The 17,317-nt window shown below is 41.5% G+C and overlaps 3 protein-coding genes across 3 annotated transcripts in view; 2 read left to right on the top strand and 1 right to left on the bottom strand.

The window, feature by feature from the left end:
* Positions 1–729: 729 nt before the first annotated feature.
* Positions 730–3,385, bottom strand: mrpl47 (mitochondrial ribosomal protein L47). Its single transcript, XM_061238639.1, has 7 exons — positions 3,245–3,385; positions 2,953–3,092; positions 2,683–2,743; positions 2,482–2,578; positions 2,150–2,280; positions 1,496–1,591; positions 730–1,245 (listed from the first exon to the last, which is right to left on the bottom strand). The coding sequence occupies exons 1-7, from the start codon at positions 3,370–3,372 to the stop codon at positions 1,137–1,139; spliced, it is 762 nt and encodes a 253-aa protein (XP_061094623.1). The 5' UTR covers positions 3,373–3,385; the 3' UTR covers positions 730–1,136.
* A 211-nt stretch (positions 3,386–3,596) lies between these two features.
* ndufb5 (NADH:ubiquinone oxidoreductase subunit B5) lies at positions 3,597–8,023 on the top strand. Its single transcript, XM_061238640.1, has 6 exons — positions 3,597–3,778; positions 4,358–4,440; positions 4,752–4,818; positions 5,745–5,806; positions 6,592–6,698; positions 7,774–8,023. Exons 1-6 carry the CDS (start codon positions 3,646–3,648, stop codon positions 7,892–7,894), a joined length of 573 nt encoding a protein of 190 aa, XP_061094624.1. The 5' UTR covers positions 3,597–3,645; the 3' UTR covers positions 7,895–8,023.
* A 2,545-nt stretch (positions 8,024–10,568) lies between these two features.
* Positions 10,569–17,317, top strand: part of usp13 (ubiquitin specific peptidase 13) — a 38,033-nt gene continuing 31,284 nt past the window's right edge. Inside the window, exons 1-3 of the mRNA XM_061238638.1 lie at positions 10,569–10,729; positions 14,002–14,127; positions 16,395–16,458. Of these exons, the coding sequence (XP_061094622.1) occupies positions 10,619–10,729; positions 14,002–14,127; positions 16,395–16,458 (301 nt within the window). The 5' untranslated portion in view covers positions 10,569–10,618. The remainder of the gene's footprint in view (positions 10,730–14,001; positions 14,128–16,394; positions 16,459–17,317) is intronic.

Genomic DNA, 17,317 nt, shown 5'->3' with positions numbered 1-17,317 from the left:
GTCATTTCGTGACATTGTACATTGCTGGCAGAATTATACTCACCGAGCATTTTATGAGGTATTCATTACTTTTTTTTACAGACTCCTACTGCTGTAGCCGGTCCTTGTAGAATTATGTGTTCTGTGTTCAGATATGCTCTTCTGCATACCACTGTTGTAATGTGTAACTGTTGTAATTTGTGTTACTGTCACCTTCCTGTCATCTTTGACCAGTCTGGCAATTCTACTCTGACATCTCTCATTAACAAGGTGTTTCTGTCGGCGGAACTACTGCTCATTGGATTTCTATTTTTTTGCACCATTCTTTGCAAAGTCTGTGTCAAAATCCCAGGAGATCAGCAGTTTCTGAGATACCCAAACTACCCTGTCTGCCAACAATCATTCCATGTCAAAGTCACTTAGGTTGATGTGAACATTAACTGAAGCTCCAGACCCGTATCTACATGATTGTATGCATTGCACTGAAACACAATTGGCTGATTAGATAATCGGATGAATAAGTAGGTGTAATAAAGTAAAAATGTTCCTAATAAAATACCTGGTGAGTGTTCAAGGCTGACTCCCATCTACAACTCATCTTGATCTGCCCCTAGTGGTTGGAAAATATAGCTTCTTGGGAATTTCAGTGACATTCACTCTTTACCCTTGGAGAGTCACAGACTGGTTTTCCTTTCAATCTTCATCAGCAATGACTTCAGACCCAACAGATAAAGTGAAGCAAGTCAACCATGTAATCAACTGCTTTAATTGATCAATTAAGTGCTGAGTAACAACGCAAACATTCAATCTTGCCTTATCAAGGTCAAGAGTGAATATCACCGCTCCGCCATCTCCTCCATGCAGTCAGGGGCATTCGATTTTAAGGACAAATAAAATGGTTTGGCTGTTGTCTCTGAATATTACGAAAAACTACTCTGATGTGTCTTTGATACTTCATTCAGCCTCTTGACACAGTAGCACTCATGTCTAAATATGACAAAAAAAGCATATACACAAAGTTTACACAACATATGATGATGGGAGTTTCAGTTTCGGGAACACAATCTTTAATCTGCGTAAATTGGACTGTAGCAAAAAACAAACTAGTTCTTGTCCCAGAAAGCCTGTTATCAGAATCCACTGGCACAAGTTTGTTTTCATGCCTTTGCAGACTGCTGTGCGATCTTTTCCTTTAGTTTACGCTGCCTCTGTCTCTCGGCCTTCTCCTTCCTTGTTTTACTACACAAGTACTTCTCCAACCGGAGCCTGAAACAGAACAGGGCACAGGCCTTCAGATTCCAAGTACATTTAGAAGGAAGATTAATGTTTCGAGGGAGACTTGCTCCAGATTTTGCACATTAACGGTGAACGATACAATTTTACATTTGCAGTTGTCTTCAAAATAAATATTTGTTATAAAAATGAAATTTACAACACAATTGGTATATTTACAACACTGCTCTGTAGCCATACGGGATGAGTGAAATTAAGTTAAAATATTAGAGGTGTTAATTACCTTTGGTAGGGTTTAACAAACAGTGGTGTGTAGAATCGTTTTCTTTTGTATCTTCGGCTCATGTACCAGGGAATGGGGTGCTCCGTAAATTTATACCTGAAAATAAAATAAATTGAGTCCTTGTACTTCTATTTTTCTATTACTCTTCATTAACTTGTTTTATAAGGAGACAATTGCATGTCTTAGTTCTCCACTTACTGTGCAACCTATTGATACTGCATTATCATACGTTGCTGAAGAACACTTAGAGGCCTATAGTGCTAATGTTTGTGATCCAAGTATCTAGTCTTCTTGCCTCAACACACTGCTCACAACACCCAGTTATCGTTTGCAGATAATTTCATATAAGCCTCTAGCTCTAGGAAAACTAGACTGGGCAACTCCAGCTCTGGAGGGCCGGTGTGTATGCAGGATTTCACTGTCATATGCACCATGACGATTCACTTGTAAATTAGACCACAATAAATTGCTACAAGACAAGAACATTTATCAGCTGCTGTTTATATCACAGAACGTCGCTATAAATGGTCTGAAATTCAGAAACGGATATGGCCCGCCTTGCCCATCCCCGATTTAGGACAATAAGCTGACAATGGCATATTCTGGAGAAATAATGCTCAGAATCCTAAATCATTCCAACATTAAATCCCTTACCAGTATGTCCTTCCAAAGAGATCTTTTCTCCAAGCCCCAGGGCGTGCGTGCTCCTGACCAGTCTGCAGTAAGCGGATTGCATCCTGTCTTTCCTCCACCACTGAGTCCAGTCTCACCATAGATCGCTCAACCTGAGACCAACAAATACACAGGTTAACCAAAGCAACTGGGGCCTGTATCACAAAGCAGGATTACCTGAGTAAAAACCCAGGACCCTCCCAAATCTGGAACATGGACTGGAGTTGTTCAGTAGGCAGCCTTGCAGCCTTAGATAGTGCTGGGATAACGTGTTCCAATGGTGTGAGGGCATCTGCATACTTTACCAAACTCACCTTTTTTAAACGCTCTGGACTGGGCATTGAACGTCTCTGTCTTTTTGACTCCTGTTCTATTGACAGCAGCATGTTCTTTTCTTTTAGGAGCACATACCTGCGGATGCGCATAGTCATCAAACGTTTTCGCCATTTGACTGTGGAATTGAAGCAATTCACAGGAGCTACATAAATTCCAGGTGTTTTCCTAGAGTCACTTACCATAGTTTGTGCAAATCTTCGTTACTTTTAGTTCTCAACAGCTTTGCAGTCCAAGGTGCACCTAAGAAAGACAATGTTAACTCAGTCTGCGGGAGTCTTATCCAACTCATAATGTCACTGTAATGCCACTATTGTGAACGTAATTAGAGTCGCTGAAGCAATGTACTGTCAATTCAACGTTTCAAAAATATTAACGTGCATTGGGCCAGCCACCTTTATTATTATTATTTTTTTACAATGATGTGTCCCAGTGCAACACGTTCGCCTCACCTGATTTGACTGTTTCTTCCCCCCAATTTTCAGGAATATCGAAGAACTCCTCCAGACCCATTTTGCAATGGGACGTGTGCAGCGACCGACACTGGGCAGCAAAGCTCACATGCCTCTGGACAAACAAGCTGGGAGTTTGCCTTGAAAATTGAAATAGGAGAAAACGGTTAGCTGAGCATGCTAGCTAAGCGGGGAGAATAGTAGGTGAATGCTGGAGGCTAGATCACATTAGCTTGCTAGGGAACGTTGATTGCTACATAACCTGTAACGTAAGGGAGTATAGTTTAAATACCTGAGAGGGCAAATCGTCGGCATGGTAAGAGGCAGCCCTGACTGCTGAATTGGTAACGCTGAAGTCCTTAATCCAATCTGAAATTGTCTGCAAAGTGTCAGAACACGTCCCGCAGCGGTCGCCGCCATCTTGGAACAGTTGTTACCCAGCATGCGACACGGTATTAAGATTTATAAATTTAAATAAATATCTAAATTTGATATACTAAAAAAGTATTACTATCTTCTAAGATATATGTTCTACAAATATATAGTGAAATTAACGAAAGAAACCGATAAACATATTTTATAGTACACACGTTTGGATTTGCCCCAAATAAAAATGGCGCTTTTAGCTACATGGTTAACTGGGAACCAATCACTGAATTTGCTGCCATTTTCTGTGCCCTCGCTCGCCTGCTAATGCCCTTCGTAGCAATGGTGGGCTTCAGCGTCCTTCGGTCTACCGCCGCCTTTGCGGCCAGACTAAACCCATTTAAACAGGCTATTTCTAAAGGAAACTTGCTCGCTAGGACAGCATTGCAGACCGAAAAAGGTAAACCACAGACTGACTAAACTCACGTGTATGGAAATTGATTAGGAAAGCGCTACACTGCCGTGACCTTGCGTAGGTACTCAGTTATCGTTAATGAAGGCTCGCTTGTTTTGCTGGCAGAATTTAGCAAGCAAACCATGGATGACACATTAACGTTGCACTCGGTGATAACTGCATCATAACCCTTTTCATTTGCAATACATTTAGGTTTTTCTGAACTTCTTTTGTGTTTAGCTTAATGTCATTGTCTATGTTATCTTATATGCTTGCTTTGACAACTAACAGGGACAGTAGTGGTAGCTAGCTCTCTTTAAGGCTGTACTCTAACTTAACGATCTTAATGTTTATATTACACCCTGCATGGCTAGTCGATTTGAGGCTCTAATTTAGCTAATGTCTTTTTGGCCTGGCTAAATAGTAAGATAAAAGGTTATAAAAAGAAACGGGCTGAACTCAATATATCATATGTAACTGGATGCTCGTCCTACAAGAAGTATACATTGAGTGAAGTTAAAAGACCACACTAAATACTTGATGAATGTGGTTAACATCGGATGCCTATTCGCCTTTAAATTGCAGCGGTGGTCCGTTATGGGAGTGGAAAACAGATGTTCATTATCAGGCCCAGTGAGTTCTACGACAGGAGGTTCCTTCGTTTACTGGTAATGTTATGAACACTGTACACAACCTGCTGACATAAATTGCCCTGTACGAGTCTACTAATGTGTTATTATGATAATTGCTTAAAATGATTGTCTGGTTTACAAGCCAATGTGAATACGTGCCTTTAGTTTGAGGAATTTTAAATACTGGTCACATATTATTCGCTCTCCCACTGAAGTCAATCCAGCTACACAGTTAGTTTATTTAACAGCAGCTTGAATGTTGAAAGGACATAAATGTTGTAGCTAAGTGTGATCACAAAATCACTTTCAATGTTATCCTGACCCAGTGTCTTCTTTTTTTTTGGCAGAGATTTTACATCTTGCTTACCGGTATCCCTGTCGCAATTGTGGTAACAAGTCTGAATGTGTTTATTGGTAGGTATAGATCATGTCTTGGGGGTGGGCGGGCTTCATAGAATATAATGAACTGATTGTATGTTGACGAGTATCAAATTATATACAGGTATTATTGCAGTAAAATAACATGGACACAGCTAACATGCATTCTGTATGTTCTGAACATGTTAAATTCACTGCAACTAAGTGGCTGAATCTTTATCATTTGTATTGTGCCAGAAAGCCCTATGTTAGAATGCAGTAGAAATTATTTGAATGTGAAACAATGAAACAATATCGATTTGTTTTTGTTGTCATTTGGGTCACTTACTTGAGAAACACTGCAGTGCACTCCCATAGTACACTGCTCACATTATCATTGGCTGGCTGACTGGTATGAACTGCCAAATGGGAGGCATTTATTAATACCATAAATGCACTATCCGTGCCCCCTTAAAAATATTGAGAATTAATTTTAATGTATGCAGCATCTTTTGCAGCGTGTTTCCTTATTGGGAATTACACAGTTTATATGCATCTGACCAAATGGAAACTAGCTGAAAGGAAGCGCTTCATCCTCTGTGACAAAACACTCCTTTAGATATGATCATTTCTATTGACAGGTTTCCTGGTTAGGCCAAAGACAAATGGTTATCGGCACCAAGACCTCAAATCAAGGCATTTCAAAGGAAATTTAAATAGAGTGGGGAAAACAGGGTGACTGTGGGGACATGCATTTGAAGGTGTGGGAATAGGAGCAGAACTTGCGTGTAAAACATTTTAAATCAGTTATATCTTGAAAACACCGAAGGTCAGAAATATTTGTTGAAGTTTAGGCCTAATGTATGAAAAAAATGGCCGCTCATCATTCTCAAATAACTGACCCGGTTAACCTCACCTATGTGTTGAAAATTGTAATGTGACTTCCTATGGTGACCTCTCTTTTTTTGGATTTTGTACTACAGGTGAAGCAGAGCTGGCTGAAATTCCAGAAGATTATGTCCCAGAACACTGGGAGTATTACAAGGTTTGTTGGTCATTATTTTGTTCTTTGTTGTGATGTTTTCACTTTTCTCCCCAATTTGGAATTCCTGTGCAGAGTCACAACTGTGTGTGTTTTAGTTTTTGGGAAACACCAAGTGTGAACACCCAAAATCAGAAATTTGGGTTAAAAAACATCCTAGTACAGAAAAAAAAAAACTCCTCAGTGGCATAATATCTGAATGTGGCTGTAGAGGGGGGAACCCGTCCTCCACTGGAATCTCACTTGGCGTCAGTATTTAGTTACGCCAAGTGGCGAACGGTTACTAAAATAAAATTGATCTGTTGTGTATGAGACGTCAGTGGTATCTGTAGGTTGATTGCCCTCTGCTAGTCTTGACATCAGATGATCTATCTTTAGGTCCTCTGGAAGTGAGATTGGTTTCCTGTAGTCCTGTTGGATATAGCAGGGTGATGCTACACCCAAGTGTACGTTGCACTGTGGTGCTTCCAGCCGCAGTCAGCACTGATGCAATCTGGCTTTGATGCTATACGGCGCGGCCCTTCCATGCCCTAGTATAGTGCATGAACAGCCCCCTGGTTCTAAGCAGGTTTATCCCGCCCTAGTTTACGGGTCAGCGGTTGAGTTGGCTGGAATCATTGCCTCCATATGGAGCCTCCCCTATACAAGATCAGAATAATAAACTAGGCACATCCACTGAAGTTACCTCAGGTCAGAGGTGTGGTCCTCCAAGGTCACAAGCTTTACAAGTAGAGCTGTCAGTCAGCAGACTATGAATCTTGACATCTTCCTCCTCCTCCTCCTCCTAGCACCCCATTACCAGGTGGATTATGCGAAACTTGTACGGCCCGCCTGAGAAGGACTACGAGAAGATGATGGCGTTGATTCAGATGGAGTCAGAGAAGGCCAACCTGAGGTGGGCGTTCAGTTTAAGTGGAACATTGCGCCGGATGTTCCTGTAGGTTCTCTATATGCTGATCTGGAGGTTGTTGAATGATGTCATTTATTTTTGTTTCTGATTATTGGTGATGCTCTTTTGCACACCATTTTTACCTCCACCAAGGAGGTTATGTAATGATGTCTATCCGTATGTCCATTTGTCAGTAGGTCCACTGTTTGTCCATTAGACATATGTGGTACATTTACGGAGTACATTCATGCTCCCGAGCGGGAACCTGCTTACCCCATGACCTTTCCTCTAGCCCAGGGGTGTCAAACTCCAGTCCTGAAGGGCCGCAGAGTCTGCTGGTATTAGTGGTTTCCTTTCAATCAGCAGCCAATTAAGGCCTTGAGAACAAGGTGTGTGGACTCTTTAGCCAATGAAAGAAAAATGTATATCTCGTGCTGAAACACCCCAAAAACCAGCAGACAGTGCGGCCCTCCAGGACTGGAGTTTGACACCCCTGCTCTAGCCCCACCATCAGGCCAAAGATAGCTGAATTGCCAAGACATTGAAGCAGGGGGAGATTTCTGTTCCTGAGCAGAGGTGTGCACTCTACTGAGTGCGTTCTTTCTATTTGAACTGGTCTCTTTATCTTCTGTCTCATTAAACCTAAGTAAATTGGATACGCTTAAACGAACAGGCCGTTAATAGCTTAATATTTCACTGGTGCAATTCAGGTTAAGTATGGTACCTTCCTCAAAGGTACAAGTGCAGTGCCCCTACCAGGGAATCAAACCGAGAACCTGAGCTACCATCCTTGGTTCCAAACTCAGGTTCCAAACTCAGGTTCCAAACTCAGGTTCCAAACTCAGGTTCCAAACCCAGGTTCCAAACCATTTTACTACACCACTGCCATGCATTAAATGCAGTTCCTGTCCATATTCCATATGGTTTGCTTTAATATTTTTTTATTTAGCTTTTATGCATTTCTTTTTTTACATTAATATATAACCTACTTCTTGATTGTTTGTTTTTTTGACATTTTAACCTTGAAAATGCATAAATGAATTAGAAATAAATAATGCTGCACGTGTTCCTTCACGCACAGGCTGACGCAGCAGGAGGCTCGCAGACAAATGCGAAAACACGGAGATGGTCCCTGGTACCACCAGCCCTCCACGGACAAGGAGCTCATCGACTACAGCTACAAGTCGACTCCAGATAACTAATCCAAACTGCGAGTGAAATCCAGCTGCAGTGCGGGTTGTCTAAACTATCGGCAGTCTTAATGCTGGCGATAGTGTGTATATGTATAATTTCTCATTGGCTGAAATAAAGCCCATTTCAGTTTATCTAAATGCGTTGTCGCGTTTGTTTGTGGTGTTCCATTTCCCTCCGCTAGATGGCAGTGTCAGAAAGGGAGATTGCAATGTGAAAAACCCAAGTTTAAAGGTACAATAGGTAATTTCGGACTTCTAACGGCGGAGAGAATTGCAGCAACTAATACGCCCAAACCACTATGCTGTTTATCCCACCCCTTCTCTGTGAACGTGCTGAAGTTGAAACGCCATTGGTTGTGGCAATTAGAACCAATTTTCAACCAATGAGCTTTAACTATTGTACAGCTATAGATGTTTTGGTACAGTGCCGGCCCATCAACTGCATTTTTAAATTTTATTTTATTTTATTTTTTTATTTCATTTGGTAGCCAATTGTACCCCGTCTAATCCAATTAGTGTTAGCTGGGGATACACCGCTTACGACCCCGTCCCTTCGGCGGCCGAGAGGGAGAACAACACACCTTCTTCAAGCCGTCTCGTCTCGCTTGCGATCGTAATTCCGAGGGGCATGTACGCGGCGAGTCAACATGTCAGTGAACCTTTTTAAATGATAGGAAGGGATTTATAATGGTCTTGTAACAATATTTTAACACAAAAATCGTACCTATTGTACCTTTAAGGCAGAGGTTTCAAACTTCAGCCCTGGAGGGTCGCAGTTTCTGCTGGTTTTTGGTGCGTTTCGACACGTTATTCATTTTGGTCATTGAATGCCTAAGGTCCACACACCTTATTCGCGACGTGTTAATTCGCTGCTGATTGAAAGGAAACCACAAATACCTGCAGACGATGTGACCCTCCCAAGGAGTGGAGTTTGACATGCCTGTGTTCAAGGCCTTGCCTCATGGATATAGTGATCTAGGATCAGCTTTCCCCTTTCTAATTGTATCCATTATTATTTGCAAAGCTGAACTGATCCAAAGCAGCTTAATATTTCACTGGAGAAGTGCAGGTTAATTATGGTACCTTCCTCAAAGGTCCACTCTGTGGCCTGAGTTACTAGCCCAGTTCCAAAATCCTTTTACTACACTCCAAATTAGAATGGTTCCAAAAGGAACCCTGTGATTCCATAGAAGAACCCTATCTAAGTAGGGTTTTTTGTCTGGTAAAATGGTTCTTTGTATAGCAGTTTTCACATTTTGCCATTCCTGCCCAAATGTTTATTTTATACATGTATTTTTTACATTTATTTCTAACCTAGATCGTTATAACTCCTTCTGTGAAATGGATTATGAAACCAGGCCTAGACTGTCTGGAGATTTCCTGTTTATGTTCGGTAATCCTACCAGGCCTAATGTTATAGAGGAGTGTGTGTTTATTTTGAGATGTATGAGGTTCTTTTTGGGTTCATCACCTCTGGCTGCAATGGCAAAGTAGTTCTGATGGTTCATGGCTTGCCAAGGAAGTGCAGCTATTTCAAACCTGTTTCCTAGGCTACATGCAGAACAAGAGAACCTGAAATATCATGTTGTCCGTAATCCTTACACCCAAAAGGAAATGGTTTGAATCTGAGACAGGCATTTCCTTGGTATTGATGTACTTGATGTAAATTGATGTAGTTTTGGACATTTATAGACTGAAATCTGAAAAGGGTCTTTATCTGAAAAGGGTCTTTACGAAATAAATAGAGACCAATGTTTATGACTAATTAATGGAACTAAACTGTACTAGAGTATGATTATCACCAACAAATATGACAGCTAGATTTTGAGGTCAACTTTCTCTTCGAAACTTTCTTTCTCTTCTTTGTGAAATATATCATAAAGACCTCCAACACTGTTTTCAGACAACCACACTCTGTCCTCAGGATCAAGTAGGTAGTTACACATTGTCAGGGCAGGAGATCAGATTTTTTTTTACACTATACGGATGTGACTCACGGTAAAAGGGAGATGTTGTCATTGTTTAAATGTAAACTTATTAAGCACGACGCATTTGGAAGGGGTGCTATGATACCGATGTTTATATTTCAATCAGTGCATGTCACCAAATAGACAAACAAGGCAATAGCAGACTAACTGAAAAGTGCCATTCATTCTCCGTATAAAATCACCGTATAAAAGGGGTAACACAGTTTTAAAGATTTTTACCTGTTAATGCAATGATGTATCTGTTTATGTAGAATGACACCCAACAAAAGGCGACACTTCAGCAAACATTTACTAGCCTATATCGTAATCGACAGACTTCAATAAATAATGAAAGCTTTAATTTAATGCCAGACATAGTATTATAGCGAGTCCGATGTTAAAACGTCAATCTGCGCGACCTTTATAAACTACTGAGGTAAGGCTCGGCAACAGCACTTACATTACAGTGGACAACAGTGTGTGGATTTCCCACGTCATCGCGCCAAATTAAAATCGCTTTGCTGTTCCACAAAGACGCGACTCCGATAATATATGCCTGGCTAGCAATCTACTGAGCTCATATCATTTTTGTTTTTACAATATTTTCCTCCCCCTCGTCGTTTTCCAGCGTCACGTCCCCAGATTCAGCAGGAATGTCGGGCCAGTATGTTTTAAAAATAGCAGCATCTGCTTCCCTCTCTGACAGTCAGTTCTAGGGGTTCTCTCGCAAGTGGCAGTATTGAGGGCTAGAAGCAGGAATGCGAAGATGGCTGCAGACATAGGAGAGCTGCTGGTCCCCTACATGCCCACCATCCGAGTTCCCAGAACGGGAGACAGGGTTTTCAAGAGTGAATGTGCCTTTTCCTACGATTCCCCAGTAAGTTCTTCCTGATTCTAACTGGTTTTCGTGTTGCATGAACTGTCTGTGGAAGCAGCACGTGAAGTAGCTGCGCAGTAACGTTACATTTGGTGGAATAGGGGAGTTCCCGCTTGCCACCATTCCTTTGAACTTGAGAGGCCACGAAAATAAATAAATAAATGCAATGTTTACATCGCGCAGTGGGCCGTGGGAACAATTCCCTTTGTCAGGTCTATTGTTTGCGCGAGGAACGGTCCGTATTCTTATCTATATGGATAAGTTGATCCATACTATCCATACTATACTCAATGCACTGGATTAAAAATAAAATTGAATGTTGAATTTTCAGCTAGTATACACTGCTACGTGAATAGAGTAAACCCTGTAATTTTACAGATCGTATTGACAACTATTGCTATGACTCAGCTGTTTGAAATGGTTTAATACCGTGGGTAAATCCCATCCTATGTAGGCTATGTGCGTCATTTTGCTATAAAACTTCAACCATCTATCCCGCCTGTCTATTAAGTAACATGCATGCCCCGCCTGCAAAATGTGTAATGTTGTTTGATTTAATAAACAAAACAAAATTCAGACAGGCAGTCAGAATGTCGTAGTAGTAGCCTAAATTTCTCGCAAGCACACGCCGTCAACGATTTGGGTGAAATGCCTGCGGCCATGCCGCTGGTTAATTCGTTATATTTTAAAACGTTAGCGTTTGGAATATTTTCAGTTTTGCATTTACGCTTAGTCGTATTATTCCTAAGCTAAAACGGGTTTAAATGTGACTCAGCTATATGATGTTCGTCATGTCAGACTGAAAGATGTGGGCTATTTTTACCCCCTTGCTTTTTGAGCTCCTGTGTCACCCCCAAACTTTATGCTTAAACGAATTTTATATTGTTATTTCCGATTCTTTCATACGAGAATGAATGCACTTACAGGACTATTTACGTGCTCTTGTTTTGTGTCTACGTGGAAGTGCCAAAATATATCACGAGAAGTTTACTATTACGAGAGGTTGTCTTGGTTTTAGACATGTTTGGTAGTTTGTTTTAGTATGCAAATAAAAAGCATGTGTCTAGCTAATTGTAATGGCCTATACGAGTAAAAGAAAACACAGTGTTTCATGTAAGCAGTAAGCTTAGCGTTGCTGTTTCATGAATTCATTCATCTCTTTTTGCCAGCGCACTCTAGCTAGCGCTATCGTGGACCAGATGGCTAATAGTCAGGCTTGTATTTTTATTGAGTTTGTTCAGGCGTAGGTGTGAAGTAATAGTCGGTCGTGCCCCCTGTGTAGCAAAACCAGAACGCCTTTCTCTCGGAAGTAGTCACTGTTAATGAATAGCCTCGTACAGACTGCGTGTGCCCCCTCGCATTCTTGCCGCTTTGCCAGGGGTTACACAACGTGTCAAACTCATGGCCTGCTTAATAACCCGATACGTTTGTCCTGACCCACCTCTTAGTAAAATGCAGCCCAGACGCAGATTTAAACCTGAAATGAAAGTGCTTTTTACACTTTCAGAAAGGTTCGACAACTGCCTAAAAAGGTACACATGCTTGTCGATGGAACAATATTCTAAAGGTACATAAAATTGTAGCCATAGCCAGCAATATATGATTAGTTTGTACCTTTTTTGCTTGGAAAATGTACTCTTTTTGTACCCAAATATAACTGCACTTTCAAGGTACATTTGGGAAATTTGATCCTTGGAGAACAAAAACATACCTAAACTATCACTTTATTTCTGAGAGTGTAGTATCAAACCCAGCTGCGTGTTGGCTGTATCTAGTGGAAGTGCGTATGGCAGGTGTAGTGACCATGACATTAATGTTAATGAAAATACGTTTTGTGCAGTGCGTCTCTTTCATCATATGCACATACGCACGTCGTAACCCAACTCAACCCCAAACCCTGAAACCCCATAGTTTGGGAACAGTGCCCCGGGCAGCTCTTTGCCCTCGGGGTGGGAATAACTCCCAGCAGGAGAATCGGAGAGCTCGAGAGGGCTGCTTTGGCAGCCAGTACTTCCTACAGTAGGCCTGTGCGATCCATGACATTTAAAAGACCTGACTGCTCATGGCTGCAGATAAGGAATCTTGCCGATATATCTTCTCTTCTGGGGCTTTTGGTAGATTCCCAAAAACAGTGTTTATGCTTTCGAGCAGTGGTTCTCCACCATTTGGACAGTATGGTTGCATGCCGTAACCAGCATTTGTCATATTAGCTGCACTGAAGAATAAAAATATATACACACAACATTACATTGTATAAATCTTTAGCATATTAAATCAATAGATTAACAATCGTAACAGCAACATTCTGTGATGCTCTAAATTTAAATCACAAACATCGCAATTGTCTTTATACACATTATATGCACACGTACATGTGAATTTCTTCTTACAGAATTATGTAATAGTCCACATGCCACACAGAGTGATTTGAACCTCTCTTGCGAGTAGTTTGGACCGAGGAATGTAACTTTAAAGGCGTAAATGCCTAAAGTGAGCGAGACACATCCTCCAGAATGTGATTTAGATGCCCCAGGATTAGATGAGATGTGTCCAGTATGTGACACAGGGCTTTCCTCTGGGTGAAATGGCATGGAGCTTCTGAAGGCCCGCTGTGAGCTTGTTACTGTGGCTACCAGCAGGCTAGTCACCAGAGGTTGAGCACATTAAATTAAATTGGGTAGAGGCACGGGGGGAGGGGTGGGGTAAGTGCATTAGAGTCCAACCACGTACAGTAATTGATTTAGCTTTTTTGCTGTTAAACATAATTCTTCCTTTTACCATAATTTGCACCACAGGTAGCTCCTGGTATTTAGAATCATTTACAGTGAGTCATTCAATCTGAACTTTGACCCTCCCTTTTCCTTTGAAAAGGAAAAGGCTCTTAATAGGGCCATTTAAACAGATGCTTTCTAGCGGTTCTAGGTACTAAGTGGTAGTAATTTGATACCATTCCCGCCATCCTGTCTTTACAGCCAACTGTTTACCGTCAGATTGTTATTTATTTATTATTATTTTTGGCTGTGCAGCATAATGTTTTGGAAACCAGGCTTGCAACTGAAAGGTTGTGGGTTTGATTTCCCGGCTATACCCTAGAGTTCTTAACCTGAATAACTTCAGTAAAAATATCTAGCTGTATAAATGGACTGTATGTAAAAATACAGTATGTGTACATCTCTCGCTAAGCTTGTTTGGTAAATGCTGGCCTGTAACATGTAAAAGCCTTGCTTATAATGCTCTCTGGTAATAACTCTTCTGGTTTCCTCTGTTCTTAGGAGTCTGATGGAGGCCTGTACGTCTGCATGAACACGTTCCTGGGCTTTGGACGGGAACACGTAGAGAGACACTACCGCAAAACCGGGCAGAGTGTGTACATGCATCTAAAACGCACAGTTAAAGAGGTAAGGACCTCCGGAAGGCCTCTCTCTTACTCTTGTCTGTGCTCTTAACCTTACATTGGGGACGCTGTGCTGCAGGAAGTGTCTTCATCCGGACAAAATCCATCTGACTAACTGCACAATCAACATTACTGCTGATTAGAATTGAGTTCTCAGTTGACCTACCCAGTTGAACAAAGTTTAACCAGTTGGGTGTAAGATCACAAATATGTGATTGGAATGTTCTAAACTTAACAGTCTAATGCTGATGTGTTAATCACATCTGGTAAATGAAAGCAATGGATTCTAGAACACTGACATTTTGAAAAATTTTGAAAATAAATAAATAAAGAATTCTCAAAATGCCTGTTTTTTGTATGATTATGAATACAATTATACAACCTAGGATCTGCTTTCTTGGATGCTGTCTTCTCAGGTCAATGGTTGTGTTATTTTGGACAGGTTCAAAGGGGGCAGTCTCCAGGCGGGTATTTTTAATGTTAACACTCTTAAATATAGATTCAGTAGTACTTTGAACTTCAAGCACTGAGATGAAGGAAGTACAGCCATTCTCAAAATTTACAGGGAAATTCGGGGAACTATGGTGCTGCCATATGACTTAATTGAATGATTTTATTGGGTGTTTCAGGCTTGTATGCATTGTCTGCGACTCCCATTACAAGAGAAGTCATCAGTCATTCATGTTTTGACTGCACTATAATACTTCCACTTGTAAAATGTAGATTATGATAATCTAGTTATGAATGAAAAAGTGCATGGAGACTTGCACTCCAATGATCATTCAAGCACAAGTTAGTGACTTATTATTATTATTTGTATTTTCAAGGCAGGCATTTTTTAGCTAATGGCGTCTTCATGACAGGTTATACAAGTAGCAGAGGAATGATGCCACATGACAGAGACTTTAATAATGAAATTACACACAACAAGAATACTGGCATTTCATCAGCTGCCCTGCACCATAATATGCAGTGGCTGAAAACAGTTTATGAACTGATTTTACTAAATTCAGATTTTGGTATTTTATTTCTCAAGAACTCTGGATCTCCTGATAATCCAGGAAGACTGATATATAATTTTAAGAAACTTGGTGTAGAGAGCGAGAGAAAAATACCTGGCTGGCGGTTCAATCTTAACACGGTTCTAATCGATTTGGAATCCAGACAATGTCATTATCTATGGAAGTAAACAAAACAAGGGCCTCTTAATGTAGATCAAATGTGTTTCAATTTGAATTAATGACATAACTAAATTATTTATTTAATTTCCATAGTGCCGATTGTGAAGAATGCCCAAAGTGTTCATTTGATTGGACTTGTGCCACCATCCCTGTCTTTATTTAATGCCTGCGTTGACATACAATACCGTACCTGGCTGTTTACAAGTGTTCAATTTCAGCCGAGGGAAGGAGGGATCAGAAAAACAGGGATGATGCCACTCTCTCTGAAATTGCACTGAATGGGCACTTTCTCCCAGCTCTTTAATCGAGCGATCTTTTTGGCGAACGATACGAGCGAGAGGAAGGCGAAACAGCCACAATAATTCCCATGAAATGTGAGATATGACCGTAAATATGATGGGACATTTCAAATCGGACTCCTGACGCACAGAATATGCGTCGCTGGTGTTTTGCAAGGGGATTAGAGAAGGGATCGTGTTCAGTTTGATGTCTTACCGTGTTACATTGGCGGTACATCGGTACGGTGTCCTCTGCTTTTCTTTGTTTTCATCATAACCTGTCCCTGATGTGACCCCCTGTCATTACTGTATCAAGCGCTTGTACCGCAAAAGCCGTACGTGAAACACTGTAGTCGGTATTTATGACCTGGTCGAGCCTAGTTTACCAAAGTGGATAACCTGTTAAGTCCCGGTAATTCATTCTTATCCACTGTAGGGCTCATGAGTCTCTGGGCTATGTATACTTGAACCATGTAAAATTGTGGTACTGCCTTTGAATTAATTTTATTTCTTTTTAAATTTGATTTGACACAAAAGTGTGGCCTGCGTCATGACAAATTAAACTCTTTAAGAGGAACTTCAATTGTGATCTATTTTTGGCAAAATTAATACACAACGCACGTAACATATTTTCTCAAAGATTTTGAGCCTTCAGCAGGTGTGTTTTTAAATGACCAGTACCAGCATCAAAGTATTTGAAGTTATTATTTGACCCCGGTATAGTTGTAAATAGTTTGGGAAGTGGTACTGTCTGCTCTGTGGCAGTCTCTATGGTGCCCTCCATCTTTGACCATGTGTACTGTGCTCTACAGAAAGCCTCAGGTGCTGCCGTTGGTGGTGCCGTACCAAGGAGAAGAAATGGGAAAATATTTCTAGGTGAGTGTTTTTTAAATTATTGTTTTGATTGATGTTTTTACAAGTATCTGTTTTGGGAGGCATTACCAAAATGTTAAATCATAAAGTTCTTCAAATTGATGTGGAAGTGTTTTTCCATTTTATATGACACTGTCAAGCTCTTTGTGAAAGAGTTGTTTTCAGCTGGGAGAATGTCATGAGTGCATTGCTTAAATTGATCTTTTGGTTGGTGGGTTTCCGTTCTCGTTCTCATGCTGTACCTAACTTTGCCTCCACACGTCAGAGTAGCAGGTGGCCCAGGGGCTTCTGGGATACAACGGTGACGGCCACGGCTATGCAAAAGCACCCCCCCCCCACACACACACCTCTGTGTCTGAAAAGCGACGGGCTTCCATGTGTTAGTGCTAAGTTTAGCCCCCTCTATTCTCAGTTAGTAACTGTTCTAAATCCGGTGTGCCAAATGTCCAGGCTGGCCTACTCTCCTTCTGGGCCTGGAGGGGTGCGGATGGGGGTGTGGGGCAGGAGGGGTTGCTTTACGGCGGGTTCCCCCCCACTGCCTGTCGCCTCACTTCTGTCAGCTGCCGGGCCCTGTCAATCCTACCCCCACCCTACCCCCAACCCCTGAGCTGACGGACTACTCCCATTGGTTGGTTTCCATTTTCAGGACGGGCCACTGCACCTCTCTCCTGCTGACTGTACTGCCCACCTCCCCCCCCCCCCTTCCTGAAACTTGCCTGAGAAGATTTGGGGGGTCAGGGGGTTTCTGCGGAATTCCCCCCTCCCATCCGCCAGATGACATCGTTGCTCGATCGCGAGAGTGACGCAGGGCTGTAGATTTTGGGGGCTGACACTCTTTCCTGGGGGGGTTCTCTCCATAGTG

This window comes from Conger conger, chromosome 4 (assembly GCF_963514075.1).
Source record: "Conger conger chromosome 4, fConCon1.1, whole genome shotgun sequence".
Classification (NCBI taxonomy): domain Eukaryota; kingdom Metazoa; phylum Chordata; class Actinopteri; order Anguilliformes; family Congridae; genus Conger; species Conger conger.
Note: the sequence above shows the minus strand (reverse complement) of the source record. Positions and strands in the feature narration are given on the sequence as shown.

Excerpts from the sequence above, each read along its gene's own strand:
- mrpl47 (XM_061238639.1), bottom strand. The coding sequence starts at position 3,372 with ATGGCGGCGACCGCTGCGGGACGTGTTCTGACACTTTGCAGACAATTT. Across the intron at positions 2,744-2,952 it reads GGAAGAAACAGTCAAATCAG|GTGCACCTTGGACTGCAAAG; the intron begins GTGAGGCGAACG and ends TGTCTTTCTTAG. Across the intron at positions 1,592-2,149 it reads CTCTTTGGAAGGACATACTG|GTATAAATTTACGGAGCACC; the intron begins GTAAGGGATTTA and ends TTTTATTTTCAG.
- ndufb5 (XM_061238640.1), top strand. The coding sequence starts at position 3,646 with ATGCCCTTCGTAGCAATGGTGGGCTTCAGCGTCCTTCGGTCTACCGCC. Across the intron at positions 4,441-4,751 it reads GGAGGTTCCTTCGTTTACTG|AGATTTTACATCTTGCTTAC; the intron begins GTAATGTTATGA and ends TTTTTTTGGCAG. Across the intron at positions 6,699-7,773 it reads TCAGAGAAGGCCAACCTGAG|GCTGACGCAGCAGGAGGCTC; the intron begins GTGGGCGTTCAG and ends CTTCACGCACAG.